The sequence below is a fragment of the Mycteria americana genome, chromosome 7 (genome assembly GCF_035582795.1).
Source record: "Mycteria americana isolate JAX WOST 10 ecotype Jacksonville Zoo and Gardens chromosome 7, USCA_MyAme_1.0, whole genome shotgun sequence".
Lineage (NCBI taxonomy): Eukaryota > Metazoa > Chordata > Aves > Ciconiiformes > Ciconiidae > Mycteria > Mycteria americana.
The window spans coordinates 30,429,424-30,445,226 of record NC_134371.1 but is presented as its reverse complement, the minus strand read 5'-3'; the positions used below and the strand labels follow the sequence as shown (position 1 = coordinate 30,445,226).

Below are 15,803 nucleotides of genomic sequence, written 5' to 3'. Positions count from 1 at the left end.
GTGACACACACAGGGCATTTTAGATTCCTCCAATTTGTGTGTGCGCACGTGCGGTTTGTGATTTTTTTTTCTCCTTATGAACAGCAAAAAATATTCTTTAGAAAACCATATTTGCCTAGAGTGGATGCGCTAGTGCTTGTGGCTCTGCCAGCTGGCTGAGTCAGTAAGCGAAGCCCTCCGCGTAGGGAAGGCTGCTGCAGGGATCCATCTCCAGGAGGTACGCTGGGCTGTCCTCGAAGTGTGTCAGTGGCACCGTCTCCTCCTCGGGCACCGGGCAGTCGGGCTCTGTCTTCAGGAAGGGGCGCTGATTGTCGGGATAGGCCATGGAAAAGAGGGCATCGGGGTCACAGACAAACTTATAGACGTACCGCTCACCAGCCACCTGTGAGGAGGAGGAGGAGGGCATGAGAGGTGCCCTGCACCTTCCCCTCCCCAGGGAATAACAAGCACAGCATGACCAGCACTGGACCTAGCCCCCCTCCTGCTGTGCCCCAGGATGCTGGGGTGACAATGGGGGACGGTCACGCTCTCCACCCAACCCCATGGCAGCGGGGTCACTCGCCTTCTGCATGATGCCCTTCTCGTAGTAGTAGCGCAGGGAACGGCTGAGCTTGTCGTAGTTCATGGCTGGCCGGTTCTTCTGGATGCCCCAGCGCCGTGCTACCTGGGGGGGAGAAAGGCAGCAGCCATGAAGGCTCCAGCCCGGGCTTGGACATCAGCCCTTGAAGGAAGTCACAACTGAAATGCGGAGTAGGGGCTTGTTTCTGGGAGCTGGAGCAGCCAGGGGCAAAAGCATCACCATGGTCTCGGAGAAGTTCCCCGCCTGCTGTGATAAATGCTCCAGCTCCAAGCGCTGGCTGCTGCAACGCCGCCACTGCCAAACCAGGGGCCAAATCAAAAGACTTGATTAGGGGAGCCTGCCAAAAAAGCTGCTTCAAAAACCCACAATTTCCATGCACTGCATAAGAGATATTATGGGTAATTACCCACAATGCGCAGCTCGGTGCTACAGCTGCTTTCAATTACTGCCCAAACAGCTTCTTCCTCTGTGTCACCCTCCTGCAGAGCTGCACAGCTCCAGCACAGCCCTGTGCCGGCATGGAGCTGCCGCCAGGGACTCGGCAAAGCAGCGGAGCAGTTTGGGAGGGAGGGAGCCATGGCTGAGCAATGGGTGACACCCGAGGCTTGGCACAGAGGCAACACCACTGCGGCTGGTGGCTCTGGGAGCAGAGCGTGTGCCATGCCGAGAGGCAGCAGAGATTAAAGGCAAATTTCTACGGCTGCTTAGCACAGACGGGTGGCTGGCTTTTCCCTCTAGCCCTCAAAAGCGGCCTGGAGACTAAGACACTTCAAGTGTGAGCGTGAACTGCTGTGATGCATGGAAAGGATACGCGCACACCCCCCTCTCCCCAGGCTCTTCCTTGCAGCTGCCTCCAGGGTGCAGCCCCAGCTCCAGCACACCAGGCACTGTGGCAGGACCCCTCCATACCTCCTCAGGCTCGATCAGCTTGAACTCCATGCCCCGGCCGGTCCAGGCGATGAAGTGGGCATTGGCAGGGTCATCCAGGAGGGTGACCAGGAACTGCCAGAGCTGCAGGGACCCACGCCGCTGGTAGGGAGGGCCCTCACGGTACAGGGTGGGCTCCTGCTTCACTTTACCTGCCCGCACAGAGACACAGCTGGTTAAACACCCCAGCTCTGCCCCTCTCCCGGGCTGTGCCACCCAGCAGGGGACACGTACAGCGACATTGGGCTCACCCCTGTGCCAGGACCCCCTGTGCAGGATCAGGCCACAGGGTTGGAAAGGGGAGAGCTGCTGGGAATGCCACTGCAGGCAGGCAAGGGTGGGTGGCAGGGACAGGGCACGGTGGTGATGCTGAGCAGCCACATGGGATGATGCTCAGCAGCTCAAGAGCACCGCACCAGCACCGCTTGGCCTTAAAAGCTGGCTGCTGCAGAGTCTGGCCCCGAATCTCCCTCCATGAGCCCTGGTCACTCCCCAGCCCTCCTCTGGGGCCAAATTCTTACCCTCTAGCCTCTCCGGTACCACACACGTGTCATCAAAATACAATCGTGTGTCCTTTTCATACGAAAATCCTAGGGGGAAGAGACCCTTGGTGAGCACAGGGCCCCCCACCACCCCGGCCAGACCCCAAAAAACCCCTGGCTTGGCCCAATCCAGCACCAAGACCCCATCCCCCAGTGCTGGGAGCAGCTCCATCCCCCCCTCACCCCAGGGAGCTGAGGGAACCAAAACCCTCTTAGCAGCTACATCGGGCACGTTATCCCGGATTACACGGTGCAGCACTGCCATCCTCTCATGACACACTCGCAGGGGCCGGCCGCTGCACGGCACAGGCCCTATTTTTAGTGGCAGTGCCGGTGCTGCTCGCATGCGGGCTCTCACAGGCACCACGGTGCTCTTGCAGGCGTTTTTGGGGTGCCTGGCAGCTCTGCCAGCCATGAAGGGGGGTCTGCCTGCCCCAAGGGAGGGACAGGACACGACACACAGGGGATGCCCATGATTGGGAGGAGGCCAGGGGCACACTCACCATCATGGCTGCTGGGGAAGACGCCCCCCCGCAGGTACGAGGACTGGCAGTTAGGCACTTCTGCGAGGGAGATGAAGGTGGCATTAAGGACGTACATCCCATGGGTCCCACCAAGCGCTCAGCAGCATCTTCCCCCCCCCCCAAGCATGTCCTGCAGCCAAGCCTGGGCATGTCTCCCCCTGGTGCACCCTGGGCCACTGCACCCACCCCCAGCTTTGGGGGAAAACCAGTACAATTTATGAGTGGGGGGCACTGGAATGAGTGCTGGGAGCAAAGTCTAAGTCAGCTCAGGTTTTCACCACCTTATTCGGGCCCCATGGGAAGAGAGGCATCGCCACGCCTCCCCTGCCATCTGCTCAGCCATGCCACCCTCCCATCCTGAGGTCGGCGTATTTTTAGGTCCTAAGGCGATTAGAGGATTTTTCCGTGATGCTGGTGGGGTCCAGCAGCCAGAAGTCACAGCTAGCCCCAGGCCAGGGCTGCAGGGGGACCCGCCAGGTGCTGCAGGGCACCCCAGCTTGTGACTATGGCACAGACTATGCCACACGGCATCTGGTGAATGGCTGCTCTATCCCCCCCACTTTGGAAAGGAAAGGAAGGGGGAAGAGATCATCTACCTGGCAGAGCAGCAGCCTGGCACCGCAGGAGCCCTGGGGTGATGCGGCACCTACTGCCCAAGGCTCAACCCTGAGCCCACTGCGCTGCTGCCCGTGAGCCACAGATGGCAGAGATGGCTTTGCTCCCCTGGGTGCCACTGGTGTAACCTGCACCCCCCTGAGCACTCGCACCCAGCTGCCCCTCCTGACTTGCACCCACCTGAGTCGATGCAGTAGTCCCGGGGCTCCTGCTTGATGCCCATGGGGGCCTGGAAGCTGTGGCCAGGGGGGCCAGGCAGGCCGGGGCCACCATGCTCGTAGAGCGGGTCGTGGAACTCCTGCTTGAATCCCTGAGGGGGGTGGGAGGCAGCTGGGCCAAGGGGCTCTGACAGCTGCCGGTGGTAGATGGGGCGGCTGTCCCCTGGGACCCCAGGCTGTGGCGGGAAGGGGTGGCAAGGCTCCGACAGCTGCCTCTGAAACCTGGCAGGAGAGGGACACGGTGTTACTGAGAGGTGGCAGGGTCAGCCATGCTGGCACACTGCCGGCTCCCACCCCAGACTGGGACCCCATGCTGGCTTGGTGCCCTCAGCCCGGGGTGCTCCTGGGGTGGTTTGGGTGGCGCTGTGTCCCACCCACAGCAGTCTGGGACACTTCCTCAGGAGCACGGCCACCACGATGGTTCGTCCTGTGGGGACACAGCAGAGCGCTGGGGAGCCCTGTCCCCCCCTCCAAGCACTGGGGATGCCCCACTAGGGGAGCAGGACAGCGCGTGAGCCATCACTATGAAGCACTGCATGATGATGGCAGCCCTGAGCTGCAGCAGGGATGTCTGGGTAAGAGTGGCAAAGGGAAACAAAAAAAAACCCCACCCGACAACAGTAAAATCTCCCCCCCGGGGTGGGGGGCAGAGCCGCAGGGCCCAGGGGATGCTGTACCCAGGTGGGCACTTACACAAAGCCAAATCCACTCTGCAGTCCCACAGCCCCAGCTGGCCACTAATCCGCTTGCATGGCTGGGATTAAACTTTGAACTCGGCAGCAGGGAGCACTATTTTTGGTTTCGGGGTGCCGCCGCCACCAGCTCGAGCCCCAGCACAGTCTCTCCTGGCTGTGGTGGATAAGGGAGCATCTCGAGGGGGTGCTGCTGCATCCCCTCACCCTCCGGCACCTTGAAAGATGATCTCCGTACCCGGCTCCTCTCCACCGGCCATGCACCATTTGGCTTTGTAACCGGAGGCCTCCCAGCTGCCAGGCTGGGATTACTCCATTTCCGAGCCGTGTCCCTCTGCCCTTCCTGAGTGAAACCCAAGCCCCATGCTGGCATGGGGGTTGCGGCCAGTCCCCCGCATAGCTCAAAGGTCGCCCAGAGCTGAGCCCCACTTCACCAGGGAGGGATGCTCACTCGCTGCAGGTGTGTCCCGAGGGTTTCCATGGCCCCGCTGCATGGCCTTTGCCACGCTGCCACATCCAGCCCCATGCCTGAAGGGGACACCCCGCTGCTGGTGACACGGCAGCTGTCACCGCAGCAAAGGGCATCCAGGAGGCCACAAGCAAAGCTGGAGGTCAACTGTGACTTGCGCCATGCCACCTACTGATGGGGGAGGTGAAGGGTCTGCCCAGCATGCCTGGGGCTGGGAGGAGCAGGTCCCCTTTGCAGGGAGCTACCTCGGGGGAGAAAGAGCTGCAAGATCCCAGTGGGAAGCAGCAAGTTTTGCCGCAATGGCTTTCACAGGCCCCCAGGCATCAATGTCTGGCCCACGGTCTGCGACTGCAGCAAGGGGACGGGCATCCCTCTTCCCTCCCCACACTTTGAGGTCACCGATCCATCCCACAAGGGCCAAAGCCCCCCTAAACACCCACAAGACATCAGCATTCACTTGGGCAGGGGAAGCCTTACCTGTGCTCTGCGGGGTATTGGTTTTCAGACATCATCTTTGGCATGTGCATGGGTGGATGAGGTGGCCGCGGCATGGCGAAGGTCTGCTGCCTCTGCTCCTGCAGTGAGTGTGGGGCTGGGGCTGCCCCATGGGCAGCTGCCTGCACGGCCGGGGCCGGCAGCGGCAGGGCCGATCCCTGGTGCGATCCCTGGTGCGCAGGAGAAACCGGCGTGGCAGGTGGCGTTAATGGCTTGAACCCGGCAGGGGGCTTCCTGTCATAGGCACTATGGAGGGGAGAGGGGCTGGTGACTGACAGCAACACTAATGAGAACACCTCCGCCCGGCAGGGGCTGACAAGCAAGACTAGTCCCCATGCTGCGACCCGAGGGGTCTGCAGGCAGCAGCCACCCCCGCCACTACCTACCAGCAGTTGTAGAGGCACTTGTCCCCATAGCCAGCACAGAGAGCCTGCTCATGGCTGCAGGACGACAGCTCTGAGGAAGGGCTGTGCAGCTCACGCTTGATCTTTGCCGGAGGTGGGGCATGCAGGACCACTGCAATGAGAAAGAGGAGAATACAGGCTCACCCGTGTGGGAGAACGTGATGGGGGATGTCACCCGTGTGAACATCCTCTTGGGTGATCTTTGCTTGGGAATCAGGTGCCAAATTGACCCCCCAGCAGCATCAGGCAACCAAACCATGGCAGGGTGACGCCCCACCAGACCCTGACATGCTGGTGGACCAAGCAGGGGTGGCAGGGCTGACTTCTGCAGGGGAGGGCAGAGCTCCCAGGGCTGGGACAGTCCCTCTGGCCCAGGACATCGCTCACAGAGGGGGAATTGTTCCCTGCTGGGATCCAAGAGGGGAACGGCACAGGGTGAGAGGGTGCAGAGCAAGGGCTGTGACAGAGGGGTCAGGCAGCTCAACAAGAGCCACAGATGAGACGGGCTTTTGGCCCAGCCTGGGCGCATCTCAGCAAGAGGAGACGAGCCTGGGCACTGCAGGCAGTGGCTGCCTCTCTGAGCCGTGGGGTGGGAAACAAGGGGGCTTGACAGCCTTGGAGCTCCAAGAGCTTGTAAGCAGGATGCAGCAACCCGCTTGCCATTGCCAGGGCATACCCAGCTCCCAATTAGCTGGCCAGAGAGTCAGCAAGCTACCTTCCCCCAGCCAAGGTGCTCCAAGGGGACCCAGTCCCAGGGTCCCACAGTTGTATCAGTTCAAGTGGCAAACGTCCTATTAAACCCAAACCCTTCCCAGCCCCGCAAGCCAAATCACTATATATAATTTTAAACCGAGTAATATATGCTTAACCTAATTAATTTCTAAAAGCAGGCACTCTAGGAAAGGGAAAGCACCTCAGAGATCTTTACCTAAATAGTGCCTGCAGAGGACAGCCAAGACTAATCGGAAGTGGAGTATTAGCTTCATGCAAAGTCTAAACACAGCCCGGCTAAGGCAGAGAGAAGCAAATAGCTCCAGGACAACTGTTCACAGCTTGCCAGGTAATTAGCTGCTCCCCTAATTTGTCAAAACCTTTAAAGAGCTGCTGACTCCCCCCTCTACATGCCCTCCACAACGGCCCAGCACAGCTGGTACCAAGGGCATAAAACCCCCCCGAGGAGCATTTGAAACACGAAGCCCAGAGCTGAGCCAGCATAGCCCCCCGCACGCCTTCCACCCGCTCCCAAGCCGGATTTATCTCCCTCCTCCTTCCCCACCCCACGAGGTTTTGCAGCTCTCAGCATTTCTAGCCTTAACGGGGGGCCAGCACAGTGGCGGCAGAGCCTGGGCGCCCTGCGAGCCACGGAAAAGCAAAGGGGAACTGGTTTTGGAAGGACTCCAGCTGCCTATCGCGGGCATGTTTCTCCCTAACAGGCTCTGTGTTGTTGGACCGGGTTGTTTTTCCGCCAGCCGTACAATGGGGTCTGGTTATTCATTGAAAAAAAAAAAAAGTCTCTGAGCGGGCACCACCCTCCATTCACAAACAATTTGGAGCGCTCCATTCATGTGGCCGGGGAGGGCGGCGCTGGGGCGGGGGGAAGAAAAGAAAAATTTCCCCAGAGCTTAGCGCTGCCATTCAAGAAAAGGGAAGCGAGCCTTAGGAACCTAACAGAGACCAGCTGGCCAAGCCCGGACTTTGTGCAACGTTTGGATTCCTTACACAAACACCGCAGGGCCAGCCAGCGCTCTTTGGCAAGACGCCCTCTTGCTGCCAAGCTCATGGCCAGCCGGGGTGGCGAGGCTGTAGTGCCTGGTGGCAGGAGCCAAGGAGGGCACCGAGGCCGGTGGTGCAGCTCTTGCGGGGGAAGGAGCTGGTTTTGGGTCCCCGGCGGCAAGTGGCCAGGCAGGGAGTGGGGAAGGCAGCAGGAAGGGTTCCCGGGGAAGGGGATGCCTGCCCCAGCATCCAACGCCTCAAAGGCACATTGGGTGTGCGAGCACTTTTAACCTTTCCGGTCCTGAGCTTGTCACTATAATTAAAAGCTAAAAAAAATATATAGATAAAAATAGGCAGAGGGAGCAGCTTAACTATAGGTGGGGCCGGGGAACACGCCTCAGCACACCAGTGCTAGGACTGAGCCAGGGAACACGCCTCAGCACACCAGTGCTAGGACTGAGCCATGGGAGCAATGAGAGCACCTGTAGATACCTGACGGCTTGTCTCTGGGCTGCTTTAGCCCCTCATGATGGACAGACCCCAGGGAGGCTGGGCAAGGGGACCAGCCATGCATACTGCTACTGTGCCCTGCCAGTAAGGCGGCACAACCAGGAGGGGAAGATGGGGGGGCCCAGGCATACCCCTCCCTCCCCCCCAGTGCTGTACCACCAGCCAAGCTGGAGATGCCCCAAAAGTCAACCTTCAGCCAAGAGGTCTCCTGTGGGAAAGGTGATACCCCAAAGCCATTCGGGGCCTTGAATTGCCAGTGAATCCCTTGGTGGGGGACAGGGCAGGTTGTTCCCAACCATCAGCATGATGGGACCTCTAAGAGGCTGAGCCTAGAGGACACCACCTTTGCTGGTGGCACCTGCTGCCCAAGCCATGGAGAAGGCAACCAAACCACCATTTCCAGCCTGGCCACCGGCTGCGGACCTTGGCAGCCGCTCAAGCCGTCACCTGGGAGCTGAGCTCCACACCTGCCCCTCCATCCCCCAGCATTACAGGACGCACCCAAGGTCATGCCAGGATAGGAGCCAGAAATAGAAGCCAGGCTCCTGCTTTCCTTTGTTTAAACAATCCTTCCTCAGAAACAAACCTCCTGCTTTCATTTCAGTGCATAAGAAACCCCACTCTGTGCCCTGCCCAGGGCTTTAGCCACACACCGCCTGCACAGGGGGCCACAAGTCCCCTGGGAGCAAACCCCTGCAAAAGACAAATCCTCTTGTGGTGCTTGATCTCCCCAACACAACCCCATAACCCCCCAGTTATTTAAACAACCTATTGAGATATAACATTGTACATATATGCTTCTCCCTGGGACTGTGCCGCTGTGCGGACCAAGCCCACACCTATGCCCGGCTAGGGATGCAGCACAATGGCCAGCACAGTGAGTTCTGCAGGAGTTGCCCGCAGCCTCCTCGCCTTCCTGGGAGAATCTGCCACTTCTCCCAGTAGCTTATAAGCACCAAATCCGGCCTCTTGCTGCTTGGCCCAGGGCACCGAGAACAACACATCCCTTATTCAGAGGAGCCCTGCTTTCCCTGTCCCTATGGTGGGATTTCCTCCCTGCAGCCCTCTGGCATGTTACAGCACTTTGCTGCCAAACCCCAACTTTAAGCCCTTGTCTACCAGGGACCTCGGCTACAGAATCAGGAACCATGAGCGGGCAGCAGCCAAGCTGGAGGCAGTTGCTGTGCGATAAGGGTTTTTTAGCAAGGTGAGAACGATGCTGCGGTTTGGAGCATCTCCGAGACTTGACACAGCACACGTGGTGGTGTTCCCCAGAGCAACGGGGTCAAAACTGAGCCTGGTTTGTCCCTTTTTGCTGCTGTGCCAAGGAAGCTCGGCCCTGGGAATACCAGGGCCATGAAGCAGGAGATGGAGCTGGTTTGCTCAGGATAAGAGAGCAGCAGCTTCCTCAGGAAAAAGACACAGAGCTACACAACTGTGGGAACCAAGTCCAACACATACCTGCAAACATGCACATGGACTAGGGAAGTATTTACCTTCACCCTGGAGCTAAAGGGCACAGAAACCCAACATGACCCCCAGCAGGGAAAGAAGCACATCCCCGCTAGTGAACCCCGGCTGCAGGAGGGAAGCTTCCCACACCACACATGGTTCAAAACTGGAGTGAAATGAGAAGATGGGGCCAGAAAGCTGTAAGCTAGAGACTTTCTCCTCTTTAAATGCTCTCCAGAGCTGGTATGGAAGAGCTGGGCTCCCTGTTCTCCTCCACTCTAGTCTGAGCCCCCCGTGTCCAGCACAGCCCTCTGCATGACAGTGAGGGAAACCTTTGCTTTCTCTCCCCAGGAAAGTTAAGGAAGGTTATTATAGCGAGGAGTCACGCAGTGAGATCTCCTTTCAAATGACAAAAGTCATTTCAATGCCGTGTCTGTAGAGGCTGAGCAGGTCAGGAGAACATTTTAAGAGCCTCGACCAAATGCTCCCCCCACCCACCCCCCGCCTGCATCACCCAGAAAAGTTTGTCTCTTCTCTCTGAGCTCTTCAGGTTACAAGGAAACAAGAGACTGCCAAAAGGCACTGGAAACAGCTTCAGCTCTAAGAGCCACCCTCCCACGCACGCTGCAGTTTCTACCGCTCCAAGCAAGAGCTGCTGGGCTGCACTAGGATGTCAACAGCCAGTTGTGTTTCTGACTCTGGGCTCGCCTTTTATCTCAGGGGAGACAAGGGGAAAAAAGCGCATCTGAAACTTGGGCTGTCTGGAACAGTTTAATGGCAAGCTTCCCACTCAGAAGTAATCAAAGAGCAATAATTAACATGCATTTACTGTAGGAGAAGATACCCTTGCTGCATGCTGTGACAAAGCTGGAATGAAAAATCTGTTCGACTGCAGGCTAAATTTGATTTCCTTTAAGTTCTGTAGCTGTCTGGCTCAGCAGCAAAACCCAGCCACCAACACCAAGCTACTACTTCTGTTTGCCAGGTAACAACTCAAAACGTCCCAGTCCCCACCCTTCCCCTCCAACCAAGCCTTCAACGCCAGGAGAGCCAGCACCAGAGACACACGCAAACACCACACACCATTAACCAGCCTCTGCCCTCACTGCTAACCCATTCCAGCAACAAACCACAGCTCAGAAGCAACTCTCTCTCTCTTATGCAATTCAAGAGGGACTGCATTTTCACTGGCCTCCTTTTAAACACGCTTGCTTGCCAGCAATTAATGCTGCTTAAAGTGGCTCAAGTTTCACTGCTCAGGTCCACTCTTGCCAACAGTGCTGGGCCAGGACTGTAAAAAGCTCCAGAAACTGCAGAGATTGTGGCTAACCAAGGAGCCCAGCACAAGCCTCGCATCCACTTGAAAAGGAAAAGGAGCATTTATAAGCAAATCAACATTACTATGAACAAGCAGCGAGTCTCAGGGGAGCCCAGATATCAGTTAGAGCTATTTCCATGTATTTGGTTATAATTTTCCCCATTTCCAGAAGACAAGACATTGCAAGTTTCATCTCAATGAACCCAAACCACACATGCTTTCTCCCAAAAGTCCATGATTTCACGGTTTCAGCCCCAGCAACAACTGCTTTCCCAAGGAAGCAGCTCCAAACCCAGCACGAGGCACCCAAACATTTCCCCCGTGGAGAACAAAAAGCCAGAACAATCACTTACAGTTGTCAGACTGGAAATCTGGGACAAATTGTTCATCATCAGGGACCTGAGCTAAAAAAACAACAATAAAAAAGTGGGTTTATGGCATTTTTGGTTCTCAAAAAAATGCTCGTGGAGAGATTTTACATGGCAAAGGCAGAGGTAAAGACTTGCCTTCAGCTAGCCAGGCCTCTTGGAGCTGGCTGAGATCCTGGAAGAGCTCTGGAACAGAGTGAAAGGCTTATGCGCTCCACAGAAGAATAAATAAAACTGCCATTATTCGCAGGATTATTTCTAAACCGACAAACACGAGGACAGCGGTCTCACGGGGCCGCAGCGAGGCCACGGCTGCCCGGGCCGGCCCTGCCTACCTTCCGAGTCATGGGCCAGGTCGGTCTCCAAAAATTTCCTTTTCCTATCAGACCCCGGCCGGCCTCGGCCCTCCTCTGCGCAGGACTTCTGCAACGACCAGGGCGGAAGCGGTTTGGAAGGGTGGCAGCCTCCAAGGACAGTATGTCCCCAAGGATGGGGTGGCCCAACAGGGAGCAGGGAGGGGGCACAGGGCAAACTTACCCCGGGGCCCATGAAGGGAACCTGTTGGTCGTAGAAGCCGTCCATGGTGCGGGGGAGACGGGCAGTGCCCCTAGCCTGCTCAGCATCGACGCCGGCCCGGGAAGGGGGGTCCCGCCCGGGCTCCGGCAGATGCGCGGCTGGGGGGTGGAGGGGAAGGAGGGGGTCAGGATCAGGCCCTGGCCCCTGTCGCCCCCGGGGCTGGCTCGGTGCGGATACGCCGCGCGTCCCCGGGGAGCCGGCCCGCTCCTGCCGTGGCGGGTCGCAGCCCCCCGGTTCGTGATGTCACCCAATTTCTATAGAAACGGCCGTGACATCACGCGCCGTGGGAGCGGGAGGAGGGAGACCAGCAGGCAGGCAGGGCCGCTTCACTTTGCCTCCGCTCGCCCGGCGGCCGCGTCCCGCCGCCTCCCTCCGCCCCTGCCGGTGCTCGGCGCTGCAGGGCCGCGCCGCAGCCGGGCACGTTCCCACGCCGCTCCGCGCGCCCCATTCATAAACTCCGCCCCCCTCCCCCGCGCGCGCTCGCGCGCGCCCCCCGCCATTCACACCGCGCGGCCCGCGCCATTCATAAGCACCGCCCCCGCCCAGGGCCGCACTGCCCCGCGCCGCCAGGCCCCGCGTACCCGGCCGGGGCGCCGCAGGCTCAGCCGGAGCGGGGCGGGCCGAGCCGGAGCCGGAGGCCAGGGAATGCGCCGGGGAAAGCGCAGCACGGCGCCGCTCCGCGCCTGGGCACCGCGCTGCCGCTCTGCGCCGGCCCACAGCCCCCGAACCAGCGGCCTCCGCCACGCCCCGCCCCGCGCCGCTTGTTTACTCTCTACGTCGGCCAATGGGGCGCCGCCGCTGGGCCTCCCGCGCCGTCTGATTGGCTGCAGTGCAGCTGCGCGCCCGCCCGCGCGCCGCTCCGCCGAGCACCATTGAGGCCGGCTGGGTGGGAGGGGGCGGTGGCAGCCAATGGGCGCGGCGTGATTTGCATGGCTCCGCCGAGAACGTTTTTCATTCATAAAAAAATAGAAGGGGGAAGAGGCTGTCGGGTGCGGCTGGGGCAGCGCGGGATTTAAAGGGGCCGCGGCCTTCTCCAGGAGGGGGCTAGGGGACTTACGGTCGGTCTTGGGGGGTTGATGGGACAGCCCGGGAGGCCAGAACCGGATCGGGGGCGGGACCTGCTCCCTCCACGCCGTGCCCAAGAACCTGCCGCACAGCAAGCTCTGCAGACAGGATGGACCTCAGGCCTCGCACACCATGGGGTCCCCTCTGCTTTCTCGGGAGGCGGTTTCGCACCAGCAGGCTGGTGTCACACAGGTCCCTCTGCGAGCCTGGGGCTAACCCATGCCTGAGTGCCAGCTTTGGCAGCCTTTCCCCTGCAGGCACCCTGGAGGTGGGTTTGCCTTTGAGAAGGGCTCTTTGGAGGAGGCCATACGGAAAACGGTTCCCACTTGCAGGGGCTTTGGGGCTGCCCTGGCCATGGATCCCCCCTGGGTGGGTTCATGGACATAAGCCCTTGCAGGACTGCAAATGGCTGAGGATTGGGAATGAGCTTAAGACAGAGCCACACTGCTGGGGGCCTGCCAGGCCCCCCACCCTGGCATTGGTCTGCCAAGTGCCTCAGTTTCCCCATCTGTAACTGGAGGTGGTGAGACCCGCCACAGAGACTCGCCAGTGGCCACTCATGGAGGATGCAGCAGGTTGCACAAGATAAATGAACTGTGTGGAGGCCACATGTTGTTGCAGAGTGAGACTGGGAAATTATTGCTGGAGAAGGGAAAAACAAGGGATAGCGCTCAGTTAAATATTGCTCTTCTCAGCTTGGGAAGGAGAGGAGCCTTCTGCTTGGATCCTGAGAAGATGCCCAGGGATTAGGAAGCCTGTTGGTACAGGGTGTCCTTACCATTTTGAAATCCTCAGGCTCAGGTCATGGGCTTGCCAGTGTCCTGGGAGACCTGCCCAGCATGTCTCTGGGCTGCTGGTGGGAATTTCTGTGTCGCTGTTGGGGTAGTGATGAGCTTCCAGAGTACTCCAGGGGTGATGCTTGTAATGGCAGGTATCTTGTCTCCCATTGTGTCCTGGGTGAAATGGGGGGGAGCTGCCACAATACGACGCTTGCTGGGTGCCTGCGTGCAGGGAGCATGCAGAGGGCACTGGGTGTCCTTGCTGCCTGGGGAATGCTCCTGAGGGGCTCTGCAGACGCTCACGCTCTCATTTCACCTCCACACAAAGGCAACCAGGATTAAATCACCACTAGTAAAATTAGCAGATGACACACAGGCAGGCAGGTGGCAAAACCTGGGCCAGGGAGGAAGGCGGGCTGCTGGGGACAAGCCAGGTCATCACAGAGCTGGGCACAACCAGCGACCCAAGGCAGCTGTGGCCCTGCACCAGCCTGGGGCTGCTCAGCACCCCTGGTGCCTCTTGCTGCCACAGTGTGATGGGGGCCGAGCACAGCTGTGGGGCAGGTGGGTGGACGGCTGCAGGGGTGCCTTGGGAAGAGCTTAAGCCCCTGGAGAGCCAGGGCTAGGAGGGGTGATGGCGACCAGCACCTGCTAAATTTAGAGCCTGCTCAGGAAAAAAAAAAATTTAAAAAAATCGCAGGCTCCAAATTTGGTTGCAGCTCCTGCCAGGTGCTGTTCCATTGTGCTGCTGCTGAGAATGTCCCTTTGGCCCCGGCACCCTGAATCAGGCACCTCCTGTTGGAGTCCCCCAGGGTGGGGACCCTGCGCCTGGCCAGGAATCGGGGAACCCCAGCACACCCCAGGACCAGCTATTTCATCACCATCTTTATTTGAGGCAAGCCCACAGCAGTCCAGGTGTACATGGCAACACGCGCTATGCTACAGACGCCATTTCCATGCAGGCAACCACGGTTATGCACACAGCGGGAGGACGGGGCTGGTGCTGGGCTGGGGCTCCCACGGGAATGGGGTTCCAGCCCAGGAGAGGACTCAGCCCCTGTGGGTCCCCTCCTGGGCTGGAGACCTTTGCACCATTGGACTAAGGAGATCGTTAGCTGCCAGGCCCATTGAACCATGGCTTTGGCACAGTGGGAGTGGATTGAAGCTCCATCCCCCCGGGGAGGTTGTAGGGACTGTCTCACTGATTGTCAGAAGGGGATGTCTCTATCAGAGCCTGTCACTCTTGGCAGACCAGCGCTGGTGTGTCATCATCCTGCTGGCCCAGGGTGGTGGCCCTGGGCTCCCCATACCCTGCAGGACACGGGTCTGAGTGCTCCCCCCTGACTTTGAGCTCAAACGAGTGCTCCTTGCCCCTGGCACGCTGCTAGACCTGTGAGTGCGGGCATGGGCATTGGTGCCCATTTGCTTCCCCTGGCTCCACCACCACCGACAGCAAACCACAGCAGAGAGGCATGAGTGCTGCTCTTTGCTTGGGGCCCAGCAAACTGTGAACGGGTGCAAGGATCAGGTCTGCAGTGAAAAACATTGCTGATTCCATAAAGGCACTTTCTAATTGGAGCCCTGGGATAAAACCCCGGCTTGTTTGAGTGGGCAGGGAAATGGAGCCAAACCTTCTGCTATAAATGCTGCTGACCTCATGTGTTGTCATCCCATGGATCAAATCCATCACCCCATCTGCCGGCAAAGCTCTGGAGATGGTGGAGGTTTTTTTCTTTCACCCTCCCCAAGAGCAGGGGCTGTGAGGCACAGCTGCCATCAGGGAGGGGCTAGGGAAACGGAGGCTGCTGGTTTGTGGGACCCAGGGTTTATCTGGCTTAGCTCCCATATGCTTTCACCTGGCTACTCATTAATGACCACCCCAGGTGACAAGGAGGAGGAGGGTGGATTTACGCACCATGGGTGGAGTGTGCCCATGTATGCAGGTCACGGCTCCGGCAAGCTGCGGTGACCTCTGCGCCTGCCAGCTGGGCCTATGCTCGCTCTTGCTCGGTCTGCAGCGCAGGGCCCCCTCCATCATGGCTTCTCGGCTGCCGGCAAGCTGGCGCTCTCCTGCAAGTGTGTCCCTGGGCATCACATTGTAGTGAGCATCTGCCCCCCAGCTCGCCTTCGCCCTGCCCAGTGCTGGTGCTGAGGGCAGGAGGAAAAGGAGGCATGGCAGCCCACTGGAGCCTCCTCCTTGCGCTCTGGCTGAGGGGGACTCCTGAGCTGGAGGCTCCCCTGGGGTGCCACTGCCTCCTCGCATGACAGCACTGTCCCGGCCTGGGGAGGGTGACAAACAGCTCCCTTTCAGCTCACTGTTCACACTGAAACGTAATAAAGGCAGCACCCTTTGCACAGCCAGGATGATGCTATTGAATGGGGACCTGCAGCATGAGGAGGGACTGCTGCAGGTGTGCCTGCACTGAGTCACCAGGGAGGACAGGGTGGCTTGTTCCAGCCAGGGACATTGGGAGCCGGGCATTCCCCGACGCAGGGCCACCGCAGGAGGCAGCAGGTGTTTCCAGAAGCAACCAGCAGCCCTTTCTGTGGGCCGAT

The 15,803-nt window shown here is 59.1% G+C and overlaps 1 protein-coding gene across 4 annotated transcripts; it reads right to left on the bottom strand.

Annotated features, from left to right (window-relative positions):
* On the bottom strand, window positions 1-12,149 carry ETV5 (ETS variant transcription factor 5). 4 transcript variants are annotated; one of them, XM_075507755.1, is made up of 13 exons: window positions 11,985-12,149; window positions 11,365-11,501; window positions 11,163-11,250; window positions 10,966-11,013; window positions 10,813-10,863; window positions 5,449-5,578; window positions 5,045-5,308; window positions 3,369-3,628; window positions 2,553-2,612; window positions 2,029-2,097; window positions 1,490-1,659; window positions 563-664; window positions 1-382 (listed from the first exon to the last, which is right to left on the bottom strand). In XM_075507755.1, exons 2-13 carry the CDS (start codon window positions 11,407-11,409, stop codon window positions 161-163), a joined length of 1,509 nt encoding a protein of 502 aa, XP_075363870.1. In that variant the 5' UTR covers window positions 11,410-11,501; window positions 11,985-12,149; the 3' UTR covers window positions 1-160. The 4 variants fall into 4 exon arrangements, with proteins under 4 accessions (XP_075363870.1, XP_075363873.1, XP_075363871.1 ...); XM_075507758.1 differs by lacking the exon at window positions 2,029-2,097; XM_075507756.1 differs by lacking the exon at window positions 2,553-2,612.
* Between the last annotated feature and the right edge of the window lie 3,654 nt (window positions 12,150-15,803).

Bases quoted from the DNA above. Each gene is read 5' to 3' on its own strand.
- ETV5 (XM_075507755.1), bottom strand. From the start codon at position 11,409: ATGGACGGCTTCTACGACCAACAGGTTCCCTTCATGGGCCCCGGG. The intron at 11,251-11,364 runs GTAAGTTTGCCC...TGGTCGTTGCAG, and splicing joins TTCCCTTCATGGGCCCCGGG to AAGTCCTGCGCAGAGGAGGG. The intron at 11,014-11,162 runs GTAGGCAGGGCC...ACTCTGTTCCAG, and splicing joins CCTGGCCCATGACTCGGAAG to AGCTCTTCCAGGATCTCAGC.